This window comes from Nerophis ophidion, linkage group LG20 (genome assembly GCF_033978795.1).
Source record: "Nerophis ophidion isolate RoL-2023_Sa linkage group LG20, RoL_Noph_v1.0, whole genome shotgun sequence".
Classification (NCBI taxonomy): Eukaryota; Metazoa; Chordata; class Actinopteri; order Syngnathiformes; family Syngnathidae; genus Nerophis; species Nerophis ophidion.
The window spans coordinates 2,549,467-2,568,576 of NC_084630.1; the positions used below are offsets into that span (position 1 = coordinate 2,549,467).

The window sequence follows — 19,110 nt, forward strand, 5'->3', positions numbered from 1 at the left end:
CCCTCATCGCAGGGCCAACACAGATAGACAGACAACATTCACACTCACATTCACACACTAGGGACCATTTAGTGTTGCCAATCAACCTATCCCCAGGTGCATGCACGTACCAGTTTATTTGAAAATGTGAACTTTAAAAAAAAAAAATCCCAACTTATTTTAAAAGACATGTTTGCATCATAGCTTTAACTGCTTACACAAATAAAGCAATATTTTATTTCAGATGTGGATACGTGTTTGAAATTGTATTTGGTTAACAACTACATAATTGTATTTGTATGTGAAAAACAATAAAAATAATGATCACTTTGGATAAGTATAGGTACAAAAACCGGTATGAATGTGTTCTATTCTGTATTTATCATCATCATTTTGCTTGTCACCTTAAATACGATTCATTTTTTATTTTGTTATTTATGTTTTTTGTTCTGTCCAGCTTTTCAGGCAAATCATATTGATTGATTGATTGAAACTTTTATTAGTAGATTGCACAGTACAGTACATATTCTGTACAATTGACCACTAAATGGTATCATTCGCTTTCATCAAAACGTTATCATAATGATATTATGACAAGATAAATGGGTACAAAAACCATTTGATAAAGTTATTAAATACTTTTTGGTCCCATTTGCTCTTAACAAAATAAATCAAGTATTGTGAGTGTATCTTACCTTTCTGTATTTTTATCTGAAGCAGTAAATCCTCCATGAAAACGTACTTTGTATGACCACATTCATTTTGTCTTAAAGTCCTGTTTAGAGAAGTATTTTATCTTGGCTACCGTATATAATCCTCCATGTTGGCAGAAACATTCATTTAATTTAATTTAATTTCAAGAAATTAAACAACAGTTTTGCATCCGACAAAAAACACCCAAAAACGTTGGCTTACTTTAATAAAAATGCCATGTTTGTAATACAGTTAAAAAAAAAAAGAAAATTAAAAAAATGCTGCCTTCCTCTGGAGAGACCTGTGTCTGCTAGCTTGAGCGCCCCCACTTCTCCCAGTGTGGCGAGTCAGAGTACTGCTGAGGCATTGAACTGCAAATTGACAATATATCGCCCCCTACCTTGAGGCAGAGGTACTTGGTGCCTCAAAACCTGCCTTTTCCAGTTGGCAACAAGCATGCGCCCCCTCGCATGCACGCCCAATACACACTGTGTGTAGCCGTGGAGGCACCGCCTGTGTCTGCCTCACTTCTCATCTGCTGCATCGTTTTGATCAGGAAACATGGAATTTCCGCGATTTTGACCATGAAAATTATCAAAAAATACGGGAACCACACCAAAATCACATAGAAAGCATCAACCAAAATAGAAATATTAAAACTTATTTTATTTTATTACTTTGTTTTGGAACATGTCATGGTTAAGTCACCTGGTGGCAGGTGAGGCACTGCCTCACTTGCCTCCCCTGACAGCACGTCACTGACTGTAATAATGAATATCAGGTTCCATCCCATCCATCCATTTTCAACCGCTTGTCCCTTTTGGGGTGGCGGGGGGTCGCTGGAGCCTATCTCAGCTGCATTTGGGCGGAAGGCCCTGTACACCCTGGACAAGTCGCCACCTCATCGTTGCCTATGCAAATTGTGTAACAAGGCTTTTGTACTGTATGTTTCTACTCATATAGATGGACTGTTGCAAGCGGCCCTCAATAAAAAGGAGGCTGACATAATACACCAGGAAGTCGCCGTGCACGTTCGTACTTTTCTTTTTATGCCTTTTGATTTACCCAACAGTTTGTGTAATAATTGTAATTTCACTCTTCGGCTTTGCTCTTTCGGTCAGCTTTTGATGCTTCAAACAAGCGGCGGATTGTGTCCCGTAATATCAGGAGATGTGGGAGTGGGCCGGCTGCTGCTCAGCCCAGCCTCAGAAGAGTATAAATATTGAAGAAGATTTACTCTCAAAGGCAACGACTGCTTTACGGGCTGCAAAGCGTGCTTTTGGAAGCTTTATCCAATTCATCCGACCATCCCTAACTTTATTCGCCAATGGAGACGGAAAATTACTCCCAAAAGCAGGTGAGTGTCCTGGTGCTAATTCTGTTTGTTTTTTGGGGTTTTCACATTTTAAATGAACCTTGGACCAAGAAAGACTGTTTTTTTTTGTGTGCGAAATTTAGTTTTGGTTTCCTTTATTTTGTTTTCAGATGGACGCAGACTGTTCCAATGGGCATACATCGTAAGTGATTTACGTAAACTTATTTACCGTATTTCCTTGAATTGCCGCCAGGCATATAGTATGCACCTGCCTTGAATTACTGCCGGGTCAAACTCGCTTCCCAAAATAATTAGCATTTGCTTAGTATTACCGCCTGGTCAAACTCATGACCTCACAAGTGACACTTCCTCTGTCGTCATTTTCAAAATAGAGGAGGCTGATTTCAATACCGGTAATTTGAAATCGCATAAAGGGAAGAAGATTAAGAGCTATTCAGTAGGATTTAAGGTCCAAGCTTACATCACACTCACATTTTTACTGCATGCCTTTGGTAAGTGCCAGAGTGAGAAGGGCTTTTAAAATAATTAGCGCATGCTTACTTTTACCGCATGCCTTTGGTAAGCGCAGGAGTGAGTAGAGGTTTTAAATTCATTAGCGCCACCGGCGGCATTTCAAGGAATTACGGTATGTCATATAAAACGGGAGGGGGAAGAAGGATTAATTCTAGCTGTAATATGCTATTCTGACACTAAGTAGCACCACGTTTAACCTTTGACTCACCTTGTGAAGACACCTATGATTGATTGATTGAAACTTTTATTAGTAGATTGCACAGTACAGTACATATTCCGTACAATTCACCACTAAATGGTAACACCCCAATACGTTTTTCGCCTTGTTTAAGTCCTCTCAGACTTGAGCAGAGGTGTCCAAACTTTTTCCACATAATAAATTGCCAGCATGAGGGGGCCATTGTTATATTTGTCATTTTCAAAAGCAATACAATATAGTTGAGGGCTCCCCTAGATTTCGGGAATGTCGAAGGTCCCAGGGACTCAAAAGGATCTCGGTCATTAAAGTGTTGAAAACAAGTCAAATGAAAAAAAAAGGTTTTATTTTCAATGCTAAAATCTCTTAAAATCTATCTCTTGACATACATTTAAATTGTTATGTTTCGTATCCTTATTGTCCCCCCCAAAAAAAAATAATAATGGCAAAAACACAAAAAATTGCTATATCTTCCCCAAAAAATATTTAAAATGCAATATTTGATGTAAAGTAGTTGGAGCTTTAAATAGTTCAATAATTCATAACAATATTGCTATTAATTCACTAGTATTTTTTAACAATGACTAATAAAAAAGTGATTAGAAGGTCTCGGGATCCATAGATCAACTTCAGGTTTTTATTTTGTTTGTTTTTCAAGCAATGCCAGTTTTAAGTGAAGTGAAGTGAATTATATTTATGTAGCGCTTTTTCTCTAGTGCAGGGGTAGGGAACCTATGGCTCGAGAGCCAGATGTGGCTCTTTTGATGACTGCATCTGGCTCTCAGATCAATCTTAGCTGACATTGCTTGAATGAATAATTCAGCTGGTAATCACAATGTTAAAAATAACGTTCAAAATATAAAACATTCTCATGCATTTTAATCCATCCATCCGTTTTATACCGCATCTGTTCGAGAAATAAAAATGTTATTAAAAATAATTAGAGACTAATTGTACTCTAAAAATGTTGATTTTACATAAAAAATGCAAGCATTTAGTTGTATTCAGTGTTAAAAAATTATGATATGGCTCTCACGGAAATACATTTTAAAATATTTGGCTTTCATGGCTCTCTCAGCCAAAAAGGCCCCCGACCCCTGCTCTAGTGACTCAAAGCACTTTACAGAGTGAAGCCCAATATCTAAGTTACATTTAAAGCAGTGTGGGTGGCACTGGGAGCAGGTGGGTAAAGTGTCTTGCCCAAGGACACAACGGCAGTGACTAGGATGGCCGAAGCGGGGATCAAACCTGGAACCCTCAAGTTGCCGGCACGGCCACTTTACCAACCGAGCTATACCGCTTTTAAGGTACAATACCGCCTGCATGGCAGCTTTCTGTTACGAGTGTCAAAATTGCAAAGGTTTCTTATTATATTGCACCTGTTTGCTCTTGTATTACACTTTTTAGTTGTTTTTTTTGTCGTACAGTAATAGTAGTTTTAAAATGTGCCGTGGGGCTGTACTTTGGACACCCCTGGACTAAAAGCCTCATTGAGCAGGCTTTGCCAGTGGAAAATTATGAACAGTGATCAATTCAATATTCACTGCCACACTCATTCAAATATTTCACACTTTTATATTTTGTATTCCAAGGAATATTATCACTAAAGAAAATGATTTATACGCCAATAACGTTTTTTAAACTAAAAAAAAACATTAGGTGATTATATACCAGTTTATTTAATTTTTACACTCCATTCATAGGGAAAATTTAATAACAGGACAAATAAGTACTTTTATACTCTAAATCATTTTTAAAACAATATTTAGATGTTTTAAAATAGTGACCCATTGAGTTTATTTTTTATTTTTTAGAAATATTTTATTGCATTTAATTCAGTTTTAACCCCAAAAGCCGTGTATACGTAACAAATATTTTCACAGATAGGGAAAAATATTATTACGGATGGGAATCTTACAACAACGCACGATTGGATTCTGATTGTTCGGCTGACGATTCGATTCAGAATTTTTACCATGAATTGATTAACGTGGACCCTGACTTAAACAAGTTGAAAAACTTGTTCAGGTGTTACCATTTAAAGTTAAAGTTAAAGTACCAATGATTGTCACACACACACTAGGTGTGGCAAAATTATTCCCTGCATTTGACCCATCACCCTTGATCACCCCCTGGGAGGTGAGGGGAGCAGTGGGCAGCAGCGGTGCCACGCCCGGGAATCATTTTTGATGATTCAACTCCCAATTCCAACCCTTAATGCTGAGTGCCAAGCAGGGAGGTAATGGGTCCTATTTTTAAAGTCTTTGGTATGACTCAACCGGGGTTTGAACTCACGACCTACCGATCTCAGGGCGGACACTAACCACTAAGCCACTGACTAAGTTTAGTGGTCAATTGTACGGAATATGTACTGTACTGTGCAATTTTATAATAAAAGTCTCAATCAAAGCCTCATGAATCGATTATTTGGTATGAAAATGATAATAAAACCTTTTTAATGCAGGTTATACAAGCTACCCCGCATTTGTTGCAAATGTATGATCGCCATACGTGCAGAGAGTAAGCGCGGAGAAGGCCTAAAAATGTATAGTGGTGCAAAAAAGTATTTAGTCAGCCAGCGATTGTGCAAGTTCTCCCACTTCAAATGATGACAGAGGTCTGTCATTTTCATCATAGGTACACTTCAACTGGGAGAGACAGAATGTGGAAAAAATAATCCAGGAATTCACATTGTAGGAATTTTAAAGAATTTATTTGTAAATTATGGTGGAAAATAAGTATTTGGTCAAACATTCAAAGCTCTCACTGATGGAAGGAGGTTTTGGCTCAAAATCTCACGATACATGGCCCCATTCATTCTTTCCTTAACACGGATCAATCGTCCTGTCCCCTTAGCAGAAAAACAGCCCCAAAGCATGATGTTTCCACCCCCATGCTTCACAGTAGGTATGGTGTTCTTGGGATGCAACTCAGTATTCTTCTTCCTCCAAACACGACGAGTTGAGTTTATACCAAAAAGTTCTATTTTGGTTTCATCTGACCACATGACATTCTCCCAATCCTCTGCTGTATCATCCATGTATCCATTTTGGTATAAACTCAACTGGTGGTGTTTGGAGGAAGAAGAATACTGAGTTGCGTCCCAAGAACACCATACCTACTGTGAAGCATGGGGGTGGAAACATCATGCTTTGGGGCTGTTTTTCTGCTAAGGGGACAGGACGATTGATCCGTGTTAAGGAAAGAATGAATGGGGCCATGTATCCTGAGATTTGGAGCCAAAACCTCCTTCCATCAGTGAGAGCTTTGAATGGTTGACCAAATACTTATTTTCCACCATCATTTACAAATAAATTCTTTAAAATTCCTACAATGTGAATTCCTGGATTTGTTTTCCACATTCTGTCTCTCACAGTTGAAGTGTACCTATGATGAAAATGACAGACCTCTGTCATCATTTGAAGTGGGAGAACTTGCACAATCGCTGGCTGACTAAATACTTTTTTGCCCCACTGTATTCTGAAAAAATGTAGTTTTTTGTTTTTTTTTAAATCCTGAATCAAATTCGTGAATACATTTTTTGAGCAACCTTGATTACCATATTCCTTCAACATATTTAATTATGACTTTGTAATTTGATATATTCCCTCCAGAAAACCCCAAATGGGGTTAGAGGACTCGTTAAAGGAATCTACCATCGCCCTGGAGCTCTTTCTAAACAACAGGTTTTCCGATGCCTTGGCTCATTTAAAACCCATGTAAGTCAAGCCCTTTATTCACACATTCACGACACGTGGTGTTTAAATTACTTACACATATTTGCTCCAGGAAGGACCAAAGCATGTACCACGCCATGGGCTATGGCAGCATGCTGGTGATGCAGGCGGCCATGACCTTTGACCCAAAGGACATGGACGCTGCCATGGAGTCACTGAGCGAGTCCCTCCTGACTTGCCAGAGGTAAAACACGTCATGTGACTCAGTGGCCAGTCAGTCAGCAGCATTTTTGATTATTATCATAATAAACACTGTGTTTCCAAATGTAGGTTTCGAAGGAAAACCGGCATAATGGAGACGCTGACGAGTTTGTGGTACAGGCAATCACCTGAAGCCCTGACAGAAGGTGGGCCAGATGATAACACATCTTCATCTCGAAATGTGTTACGGCGATCTCTTGTAATAAATGGCGACTTTTGTGCTTTGACGTCACGTCAGAGGAGATGCACGCAGAGCTTTGCTACGCCGAAGTGCTGCTGCAGAAGGCGGGGCTCACCTTTCTGGACGAGAGCATTATCGGCTTCATCAAGGGAGGCATGAGGATCCGAAGCAGTTACCAGATTTATAAGTAAGATACGTTTTTAAAAAGTCACTGTGACAGGTCTCCAGCCGTCATGGTGTGGGTTGCAGTGACCATCCATGCAAGACACATTGTAGCAGGATTGACTCTTGTTTATTATTTCAATATTCAAATTTTCTTGCCAGTCGGTCGCGCCAATTTCTAGCGCCACCTCTCTTCCTGCTCATCGCGGCTCGCCTTTCGGTGGCCGGTGGCTGCGTCTTCCCCGGGGGGGCTCATCTTTCTCTGGGTCGCTCTCGTCGTCTTCGCGGTCTTTGTTGGTGGTTGTCGTTTCCTCTCCTACTTCTGCCACGATTACTCCTCCCTCTCCCCTTTTATGCCGCAGCAGAAGATGTAGGGATTGAGAGCGGATGTGTTGTGTACACACCTGACTCTGATGGCTGCAGTGTTGCTCCAGGCGTGCCCCGCCTCTCTGCTCTGCTGCATGCTCCGCCTCCTGGCCGCCATCTTGGTCAGGACCGCTGTTTGTCCTCGCCCGCTGTCGGCTCGTCGGCTCCAACTCTCCACTGTCATATTTCAGGCGTGTCCGAACAAGTCGCTCATGAGCTGCACTGCAAAAACTGAAATCGAAGTAAGAGTAAATATCTCAAATAAGGGTGATATTTTCTTATTTTCGGTCTGATAAGATAATTCTTCTCAATAAGCAGGTTTTCTGTTAGTGTTTTTCTTGTTTTAATGGTTTTGGTCCTAAATGATCTCAGTAAGATATTACAGCTTGTTGCTGAGATCGGACAACCTATATTCATCAATCAATCAATGTTTACTTATACAGCCCTAAATCACTAGTGTCTCAAAGGGCTGCACAAACCACCACGACATCCTCGGTAGGCCCACATAAGGGCAAGGAAAACTCACACCCAGTGGGACGTCGGTGACAATGATGACTATGAGAACCTTAGAGAGGAGGAAAGCAATGGATGTCGAGCGGGTCTAACATGATACTGTGAAAGTTCAATCCACAATGGATCCAACACAGTCGCGAGAGTCCAGTCCAAAGCGGATCCAACACAGCAGCGAGAGTCCCGTTCACAGCGGAGCCAGCAGGAAACCATCCCAAGCGGAGGCGGATCAGCAGCGCAGAGATGTCCCCAGCCGATACACAGGCAAGCAGTACATGGCCACCGGATCGGACCGGACCCCCTCCACAAGGGAGAGTGGGACATAGAAGAAAAAGAAAAGAAACGGCAAATCAACTGGTCTAAAAATATTGAGTAAAACATGCTTGAAACTAGAATATCAAGTGTTGCAAAGCTGTGTCATCAACATTCACAAGTATAAAACACATTTTTTTTAAATAATAATTTCTTATTTCAAGCATGGAAAAAAAAATCATGACTTTGACACAATTGTGTCTCAAAATTAAAACAGATGACAGCCAAATGGACTTCACGGTTTTATTTTTAATGAAACAATAAAAAATCCGTACACTGCAAAAAGTCAGTGTTCAAAAACAAGAAAAGCAAATACAAAAATGACGGGTATTTTATTTGAACCAAGCAAAATGATCTGCCGATAGAACAAGAAAATTTGGCTTGTTAAGACTTTCCAAAAACAAGTAAAATGAACTAACCTCAATGAACCCAAAAATACCTTAAAATAAGTCTATTCTCACGTATAACAACTGTACTACTATATGAGTACATATTTTATATTGTTTCATTGAAAATAAAACAGCAAAAGTCCATTTGGCTGTCATCTGTTTTAATATGAGAAAAGTTGGAAAAGTCGGCAAACGTCCCAAAAATGTTCATAATACTTACCCAGGTTCGAGTCCCACAAGTCCCGCCCCCGCCGGCCAGGATGCCCAGTCTGCTACCTCTCTGCTGGGCGAGGGCGGACACATATGTGACGTATGACGTGAGAGTATGTGACGTTTGTAAGAATGTGCGCCTGCTTGTCTGTGAGAAGGAGAGACAGGAAAGAGTGAGAAGAGCCTGAAGTGTAATGCCCGCAGCTAAAAGCAACTGTGTGAGAACGTATACTCGAATATTACGATATAGTCATTTTCTATATCGCACAGAGACAACCCGTGATATATCGATACATCGCCCAGCCCTAACTTCATCATAAACACTAGTACAAGTGGAAAACAGTTTCAGAACTGAATGCACGTGACATTTTTAAAGCGCATGCAGAGGTAGATAAAGCTACCAGATGCATTGATTGATTGATTGATTGACTGATACTTTTATTAGTAGATTGCACAGTACAGTACATATTCCGTACAATTGACCACTAAATGGTAACACCCCAATTAGTGTTTCAACTTGTTTAAGTCGGGGTCCACGTTAATCAATTCATGGCATCATGTGGAGTTTATCAACAAATACAAATACACCAGGAAGTTGCCTACAGCCACAGCTACCAAGGCCAATATTTTTCAAACTGTGGCTGATCAGAGACTTTTGTAGAGCAGCACATTCGGCGGTTGGTTAAATAAGGTGTTAATTGAAGGGTGTAAATGGGTGTTTCATGTCTGGGCAGAGAGTGTCAGGCCATGGTGAATGCTGACAAGGAGATGGAAAAGAAGAACAGCACAAACGTCCACTTCAGAGGGGGCGTCCACATGGGCATCGGATCATTTAATTTGGTAGGAGGTCCCACCCGCACCAGCAAGCCAGCTTCAAAAGCACACTGGATTCCAATACACTTCTGCTTTATTTCCAGATACTCTCGCTGCTTCCATCCAGAATCCTCAAGCTGATGGAGTTTTTGGGTTTCTCGGGGGACAGAGTAAGTCCGCCTTGCCGGTGACTTGTGTGCATGTATAAATGTGGCTCTTCCGCAGGAGGTGGGTTTGGCCCAGTTGAGAGCGGGGGCGTCCAGCGACAGTCTGCGCTCCATTCTGAGCACCTTGACTCTGCTCATGTATCATCTTTACATCTCAGTCATTCTGGGTAAGGCCGCCATTTATTCAAGGCACACTGTCTTGATGCTTTCTAAACACGTTTCTTGTTCATCCTAAGGCCCCGGCGATGTGGACCTCACTGAGGCAGAGGCTCTGCTGGAGCCTTATGCGAAAAGGTTCCCAAATGTGAGTTGCTTAAGAACTTGTGTGTCATAAAATAAGATGACATTGCAGGCACATTGTGTAGTTAAAAGCAATCCTTTTGTAAACATTGTTGAATAGCTAGCTCAGTCATTGTGTCACACAATATTATTTTGGTCTTCCAGAGGAGATAGTGAGTCTCAACCGTGTAGACTCGCCTCATTGTTAGTGTGGAAGTTAACCACCTCCTGTGGGTCTGAAGGGTCAAATTACAATAATAGTTTGGCAACCATCCTTCATTTTATTGTAATCAACTAATATTTTTTTTAATCAGAAATCAAATTAAAATCAGTTATTAAAACACGAAGGCGAAGGTTAATGAATAGTAAAAGTGAAGCTCTAGGTGTCAGGATCCTTGGTCCGGATCATGTTTAGTTTAGTTATGTTCTGTTAGTTTTGGACTTCTTTAGTTCCTGGTTGCACTTCCTTGTTTGTTTTGTCACTATGGTTACTTATGATTTGCACCTGCCTCTGTTTGGGACACACCTGTATCTAATCATGAGACACTATTTAAGCCTGCCTTTTTGATCACTCCTCCTGGCTTCCTTGTTTGCGGTAAGCAACAGTCAGGTTTATGTTCTTGTTCTCGACTCTGTGCTAAAGTTCTTGCCTTAGCTTCCCGTGCGTTCGACACGCTTTTCTTTTGTTTGTCTCTGTCAGTTTGATACGGTGAATTATTTATTAAATCATTTCCTACCTTTACGTTTTTGTCCGGAGTGTCCGTGTTTGCACTGGAGGAACGAGCCCACATTAAGATGCATCACCCACGTGACACTAGGATTTGTTGCTGTTGTTGTATTAGTGTTTAGATTTTAAATTAAAATATATAGCCGTATGATAGGTGGAGACTTGTCCACGGTGTACCCCGCCTTCCGCCTGATTGTAGCTGAGATAGTCACCAGCGCCCCCAAAGGGAATAAGTGGTAGAAAATAGATGGATATATACATATAGACATATATATACACATATATAGACACACACACACATATATATATATGTATGTATGTGTATATATATATATGTATGTATATATATTAATATATAATTTATTTGTGTATTTAATTGTTTTTTTCCTATTTTATTTGTGTTTTTTATTTATTTATGTTTCACATTTGAAGCATGGTTTAATGACAGTATTACATTTTAAAATGTTATTTAAAATGTTTATTATTTAGTTTTCTATCTTTTTTCAAATGTTAGTTCATTCATGTGATAAGGGAAAAAATATAATAGGCAATGAGAATTTTCTCTTTTTTTCCTTTTCTTTTATTATTGGATTATTAAGCCAGAGGACTTTCATTGTTTTCTTAAAAGACAAAATTAAATAATAAAAAAAACATATGTTTTCTTCTTTAAAAAAGATATATTAACTCACGTTTTACTTCTAATGTTATTGCATCATCTACCCTCCTTGAAAAATACTGGTGTCTAAATTTTTATTTTGACATTTTTGGCTATGATCCTGTGAACTGATACATCACATGGGCATTTTTTATGGGTATGTTTATTCCACGCGTATTTTCCTGAATAAAAATATTCCACGACTAGTTCACCCTGAAACATTTCAGCAGATTACCAACTTTTTGTGTTTTAACGTTATTATTATTGTTATTAATATATTTATTGAAATTAAATCTATTTTCTTACATTCCTTTAATGACAAACTAATGAATTACAAAAATATATACTACGGTATTTTCATGAAACATTTTTTACCATTATAATTATTAGTTTATTACATTTGTAAGTTGTTTTTAAATGCAAGTATGAACCTTTTTAATGACTTACAGGAATAATATTGTAGTTCACACATGTTATTTATTATGTGAGATACAATTTGTGTCACTGATTCCCTGCTTGTGTTTTCCACAGGGAGCCCTCATGCTTTTTTACGTCGCAAGAATTGCCTTGCTCAAAGGAAACATCACACTGGTGAGGACCAATCACTGCACTATGATACGTCTACCCTTTGCGTGCACTTGGTAGCTGATTGTTGTCTTTTCAATGTGTGTGTAGGCGCAAGAAAAGTTCCACGCGTGTATCGCCTCCCAGCAGGAGTGGCGGCAGATCCACCACCTGTGCTACTGGGAGCTGATGTGGGCCTACTCCTTTGAACAGAACTGGAGGGAGGCGTACCATTACGCCGACCTGCTCTGTAAAGAAAGCAAGTGGTCACAGGTGACTGTTGGAAACTTTTACCCGCTTTTACTGTAATGCTTCAATATTATGCCGTGTTTGAAATGTGTCTGGTAGTGGCCTTGTTGTAAGAAAGTTGAGGTGCTTGGGTCCACTTCTATTTTCTCCTTTCCTGAACATCAAGTGTATCAAATTGTTTTTGATGTTTACTAAAACCGTGCTAGCTTCGTCAGAGTTTCTAAATCAGGGGTCACCAACCTTTTTGAAACCAAGAGCTACTTCTTGGGTACTGATTAATGCCAAGGGCTACCAGTTTGATACACACTTAAATAAATTGCCAGAAATAGCCAGTTTGTTCAATTTACCTTTAATAAATAAATCTATATATATTTTAAAAAATGGGTATTTCTGTCTGTCATTCCGTCGTACATTTTTTTTCCTTTTACGGAAGTTTTTTTGTAGAGAATAAATGATGAAAAAAATACTTAGTTGAACGGTTTAAAAGAGGAGAAAACACACAAAAAATGAAAATTCAATTTTGAAACATCGTTTATCTTCAATTTCGACTCTTTAAAATTCAAAATTCAACCGAAAAATATGACGAGAAAAACTAGCTAATTGGAATCTTTTTGAAAAAATAAAGAAAATAATTTATTGAACATCTTTAGTAATTTTTCCTGATTAAGATTAATTTAGAATTTTGATGAAATGTTTTAAATAGGTTAAAATCCAATCCGCACTTTTTAAAAATATATAACAAATTGGACCAAGCTATATGTTTAACAAACACAAATCATTATTTCTTCCAGATTTTCCAGAACAAAAATTTTAAAAGAAATTCAAAAGACTGTTAAATAAGATTTAAATTTGATTCTATAGATTTTTTAGATTTGCCAGAATATTTTGGGGAATTTTAATCATAATTAGTTTGAAGAAACATTTCACAAATATTCTTCGTCGAAAAAACAGAAGCTAAAATGAAGAATTAAAATGTATTTATTATTCTTTACAATAAACTTTTTTTTTTACTTGAACATTGATTTAAATTGTCAGGAAAAAAGAGGAAGGAATTTAAAAGGTAGAAAAGTATATGTGTTTAAAAATCCTAAAATCCTTTTTAGGGTTGTATTTTTCATCTAAAATTGTCTTTCTGAAAGTTATAAGAAGCAAAGTAAAGAAAATAAATGAATTAATTTAAACAAGTGAAGACCAAGTCTTTAAAATATTTTCTTGGATTTTCAAATTCTATTCGAGTTTTGTCTCTCTTAGAATTAAAAATGTCGAGCAAAGCGAGACCAGCTTGCTAGTAAATAGATAAAATTTGAAAAATAGATGCAGCTCACTGGTAAGTGCTGCTCTTTGAGCTATTTTTAGAACAGGCCAGCGGGCGACTCATCTGGTCCTTACGGGCGACCTGGTGCCCGCGGGCACCGCGTTGGTGACCCCTGGTCTAAATTATCTTCAGTGCTTATGAAACATGTGTGTGAAGTTCGTTGAAGGCTAAATTATTTTGAAAAGCTATGAAAAGTTGAAGATGTTAAGTACTCTTGAGTATTTCTAGAAAAAAAAACACAAAACTGTCGTTGATGTTAACGAAAACGCATACATTATATCAGGGGTTCTCAAATGGGGGTCTGTGTACCCCTGGGGGTACTTGAAGGTATGCCAAGGGGTACGTGAGATTTTTTTTAAATATTCTAAAAATAACAACAATTCAAAAATCCTTTATAAATATATTTAATGAATAATACTTCAACAAAATATGAATGTAAGTTCATAGAGTGTGAAAAGAAATACAACAATGCAATATTCAGTGTTGACAGATAGATTTTTTTGTGGACATGTTCCATAAATATTGATGTTAAAGATTTCTTTTTTTGTGAAGAAATGTTTAGAATTAAGTTGATGAATCCAGATGGATCTCTATTACAATCCCCAAAGAGGACACTTTAAGTTGATGATTACTTCTATGTGGAGAAATCTTTATTTATAACTGAATCACTTATTTATTTTTCAAAAAGTTTTTAGTTATTTTTATATCTTTTTTTCCAAATAGTTCAAGAAAGACCACTACAAATGAGCAATATTTTGCACTGTTATTCAAGAAACTGATGACATAGTGCTGTATTTTACTTCTTTATCTCTTTTTTTCAACCAAAAATGCTTTGCTCTGATTAGGGGGTACTTGAATTAAAAACATGTTCACAGGGGGTACATCACTGAAAAAAGGTTGAGAACCACTGCATTATATCATTGAAAAATGTTTCAGAAAACAGGCATTTTGTCAAAGACCCAGTCATCGCCCGGGAATCATTTTTGGGGATTTAACCCCCAATTCCAAGCCTTGATGCTGAGTGCCAAGCAGGGAGGTAATGGGTGCCATTTTTATAGTCTTTGGTATGACTCGGCCGGGGCTTGAACTCACAACCTACGGACGGACACTTTAACCACTAGGCCACTGATCTGTGTTGATGTTCAAAATAAAACACGCATCAATCATCTATTGTCACGTTTTTTTGCAGGCCATCTATGTATTCCAGAAGGCGTCCATACTGAGCATGCTCCCAGAGGAGGAAGTGAAAAAACTCGGTGAAAATGTGGTGGACTTATACAGGTCATTCTCATTTCTACCGCATATCCCTTCCATGAAATAGACTTCCATACAGTGTGTCAAACAGGAAGTGATTGACTGTCAAATGTGACACTTTTTCAGAGAGGTTGACGGTCTGAGGCTGAGGATGGCCGGAAAGTCCATTCCAACTGAGAAGTTTGCTGCCAAGAAAGCTCAGAGATACACCTCGTCGAAACCTTCCAAACTGCTCGTCCCGGCTCTGGTCAGCACATTTCAACTTGAATCAAGGTTATAAATGGACATTGTAAGTAAACAGCTGTGATCATGTTATTGCTTGTAGGAGATGATGTACGTGTGGAACGGCTTCACTATAGTTGGCAAACGTGCTGACTTGACTGAAAACATCCTGAAGACTTTAGACAAAGCAGAAGAGGATCTCAAGCATACTCCGGGTAAGGACAAAGTGGGGGGGGGGGAGCATATCTTGTTGTGACTTTTTTTTATACAAAATATATATTTTTCGACTGTCCAGACCAATCAGACTACCACTTGGATGACCAGTGTGTCGTTCAGCTGCTTAAGGGCTTGTGTCTGAGGCAGTTAGGGCAACTGGACCAGGCTGAGATCTGCTTCAACCGCGTCATCTCCAGGTCAGCTACTTGCAAAGTGTGTCTGCCTAAATAGGCCTGGTTAATAGTTTTGGTTTGAATCTGATATTAGATAGATTCATCCATCCATCCATTTTTCTACCGCTTGTCCCTTACGGGGTCGCGGGGGGCGCTGGCGCCTATCTCAGCTTCAATCAGGCGGAAGGCGGGGTACACCCTGGACAAGTCGCCACCTCATCGCAGGGCCAACACAGATAGACAGACAACATTCACACACTAGGGACCATTTAGTGTTGCCAATCAACTTATTCCCAGGTGCATGTCTTTGGAAGTGGGAGGAAGCCGGAGTACCCGGAGGGAACCCACACATTCACGGGGAGAACATGCAAACTCCACACAGAAAGATCCCGAGCCTGGATTTGAACCCAGGACTGCAGGAACTTCGTATTGTGAGGCAGACGCACTAACCCCTCTGCCACCGTGAAGCCCAGGTAGATTCATGCCAGGAAAAAAAATACACCAAGTGTATTTTCACAAATTTTGTAAAAATTTCAAACCATAGCACGGCTGTACAAAAAAAATGTATATGGTCACCCCTTTTATGCCTATAAGGGCGCAGCTTAAAGGCCTACTGAAATGAGATGTTCTTATTTAAACGGGGATAGCAGGTCCGTTCTATGTGTCATACTTCATCATTTTGCGATATTGCCATATTTTTGCTGAAAGGATTTAGTAGAGAACATCCACCATAAAGTTTGCAACTTTTGGTCGCTAATAGAAAAGCCTTGCCTGTACCGGAAGTAGCAGATGATGTGCTCGTGACGTCACGGGTTGTAGGGCTCCTCACATCTGAACATTGTTTACAATCATGGCCACCAGCAGTGAGAGCGATTCGGACCGAGAAAGCGACGATATCCCCATTAATTTGAGCGAGGATGAAAGATTTGTGGATGAGGAACGTAACAGTGAAGGACTAGAAGAAAAAAAAAGACGAGGGCAGTGGGAGCGATTCAGATGTTATTAGACACATTTACTAGGATAATTCTGGAAAATCCCTTATCTGCTTATTGTGTTGCTAGTGTTTTATTAAGATTATATAGTCATACCTGAAAGTCAGAGGGGTGTGGTGACCGCCGGTGTCTCTGAGGGAAGCCGTGGAGGAGCCAAGAAAGTCGCAGCTGCCTCTTTGACAGCTGCAGGAAGAACCACACAAGTTCCAATCGTGTTCACGGTAAGAGCCGACTTATTACCACAATTTTCTCACCGACATGTGGTAGAGAAACAAGTTCGCTTGACCGCTCTGTTCCATATTAAAGCTTCACAACAAACAAAGAAACACCGGCTGTGTTTGTGTTGCTAAAGGCAGCTGCAATCCACCGCTTTCCACCAACAGCATTCTTCTTTGACGTCTCCATTATTAATTGAACAAATTGCAAAAGATTCAGCAACACAGACGTCCAGAATACTGTGTAATTATGTGATTAAATCGGACGACTTTCAGCCGTGAGTGGTGCTGGAATAAAATGTCCGCTCCAACCAATAACGTCACAAGCACGCGTCAACATAAACGTCATCATTCCGCGACGTTTTCAACAGGAAACTCTGCGGGAAATTTAAAATTGCAATTTAGTAAACTAAAGCGGCCGTATTGTCATGTGTTGCAATGTTAATATTTCATCATTGATATATAAACTATCAGACTGCGTGGTCGCTAGTAGTGGCTTTCAGTAGGACTTTAAAGGCAGAAAGAACACAATAAGTGGATTTGTCATTTCACTACTTTTATCAACATTTTAAACCCGTCTAGTCCCAACCATGCAGAGGTTCTAATATTATGGGTTTGCTCACATTTTGTCTGCTTATAAGGGACTCGTTACATTTTTGGCCAAATTTGGTAAGTGGGTTAATGCCAGAAAGAATATGCAAAGATGCAAGTTAATCACTTGGGTCAACATTTCAAACCCATCTAGTCACAACTATACAAAGGCTTAAATTACACCTCTTCAACTCATTTTTGCCTTAAAGGGGCCATAATGTTTTTTTTTGTTAGCCAAATTTGGTTTGCCGCATGATGCTAGAACATGGGTGTCAAACTCTGGCCCGCCGTGTAATTTAATTTGGCCCTTGAGGCAATATCAATTTAGCATTAGAGCTGGCCCGCCGGTGTTATACAGCGTCGGTGCCGCTGTATAACACCGCATTCACCGCTAATACTCATACTTGCCAACCCTCCTAATTTTCCCGATAGACTCCCAAACTTCAGTGCCCCTCCTGAAAATCTCCCGGGGCAACCATTCTCCCGAATTTCTACCGATTTCCACCTGGACAACAATATAGGGGGCGTGCATTTAAGGCACTGCCTTTAGCGTTCTCTACAACCTGTCGTCACGTCCGCTTTTCCTCCATACTAACAGCGTGTCACATAATATTTGTGGCTTTTACACACACAAGTGAATGCAATGCATACTTGGTCAACAGCCATACAGGTCACACTGAGGGTGGCCATATAAACAATTTTAGCACTGTTACAAATATGCACCACACTGTGAACCCACACCAAACAAGAATGGTAAAACACATTTCGGGTGAACATCCGCACCGTAACACAACAGAACAATTACCCAGAACCCGTTGCAGCACTAACTCTTCCGGGAAACTTCCAGCAAACTGACCAATAGTTAACGTTTTATTCATGCATTTTCTTTTGCTACTTCAAGGCTTGCATGTTTGGTTCATTCATTATTGTTATTTTATTTTCAAATTTATTATTAGCCTGTGGAAAAAAATGATATTTACCTCAGAAGATTGCAAATAGAAAAAAAAGGCGTAAAATTTTTATTTAAATTTTATTTGATATGCCATTGATATTTTTTTTAATTATTATTATTATTATTATTTGAAACTGGTTTGCGGCCTATTGCCAGAAAGAACACTTATGTCAACATTTCAAACCCGTCTAGTCACAACCATACATAGGCTCAAATATTATTGGTTCGCTCACATTTAAGACTGCCTACCAAGACATGGCTACATTTTTTTGTTAGTCTAGTATGCGACTTAATGCCAGGAAAAAACAGATTGTTATTTGACCAGTCTTGTCACAATTTCACACCCATCTAGTCACAACCATACAGAGGCTGAAATAATATTGGTTTGCTCACATTTAGACTGCCTACAAAGACATGGCTAGATTTTTTGTTAGTCTTGTATGCGACTTAATGCCAGGAAAAAACAGATCAACGTGTTATTTGACCACTCGTGTCAAAGTTTCAAACCCATCTAGTCACAGCAATATAACGGCTCTACTATTGTAGCTTCACCCCTTTTTTGCACCACAGTGACCACTTAGTTTTTTTGTTAGCCAAATTTGGTTTGACGCATGATGCTAGAAAGACTGAATGTGTTTTTTGACCACTTGTGTCACAATTTCAAACCCATCTAGTCACAGCAATATAACGGCTCTACTATTGTAGCTTCACCCCTTTTTTGCACCACAGTGACCACTTAGTTTTTTTGTTAGCCAAATTTGGTTTGACGCATGATGCTAGAAAGACTGAATGTGTTATTTGACCACTCGTGTCACAATTTCATACCCATCTAGTCACAACAATATATAACGGCTCTACTACTTTAGGTTCACCCCCTTTTTGCATTAAATTGACCACTTCATTTTTTTGTTAGCCAAATGTGGTTTGCGGCCTATTGCCAG

The 19,110-nt window shown here is 39.3% G+C and overlaps 1 protein-coding gene across 5 annotated transcripts in view; it reads left to right on the forward strand.

Annotated features, from left to right (window-relative positions):
- LOC133538627 (tetratricopeptide repeat protein 39B-like) overlaps positions 1-19,110 on the forward strand; it is a 63,428-nt gene that overhangs the window by 41,207 nt on the left and 3,111 nt on the right. For 4 of the 5 annotated variants that reach the window (XM_061880283.1, XM_061880280.1, XM_061880284.1 and 1 more), the window contains 17 exons: positions 1,636-1,703; positions 1,794-2,029; positions 2,158-2,189; positions 6,332-6,436; positions 6,507-6,638; positions 6,725-6,801; positions 6,894-7,023; positions 9,520-9,625; positions 9,703-9,768; positions 9,824-9,932; positions 10,002-10,069; positions 11,958-12,017; positions 12,102-12,263; positions 14,744-14,835; positions 14,935-15,055; positions 15,134-15,245; positions 15,326-15,443. In XM_061880283.1, the coding sequence (XP_061736267.1) occupies positions 2,000-2,029; positions 2,158-2,189; positions 6,332-6,436; positions 6,507-6,638; positions 6,725-6,801; positions 6,894-7,023; positions 9,520-9,625; positions 9,703-9,768; positions 9,824-9,932; positions 10,002-10,069; positions 11,958-12,017; positions 12,102-12,263; positions 14,744-14,835; positions 14,935-15,055; positions 15,134-15,245; positions 15,326-15,443 (1,520 nt within the window). In that variant the 5' untranslated portion in view covers positions 1,636-1,703; positions 1,794-1,999. Of the gene's footprint in view, positions 1-1,635; positions 2,030-2,157; positions 2,190-6,331; positions 6,437-6,506; positions 6,639-6,724; positions 6,802-6,893; positions 7,024-9,519; positions 9,626-9,702; positions 9,769-9,823; positions 9,933-10,001; positions 10,070-11,957; positions 12,018-12,101; positions 12,264-14,743; positions 14,836-14,934; positions 15,056-15,133; positions 15,246-15,325; positions 15,444-19,110 lie in introns of all 5 variants that reach the window. The other variant, XM_061880282.1, reaches the window with a different exon arrangement.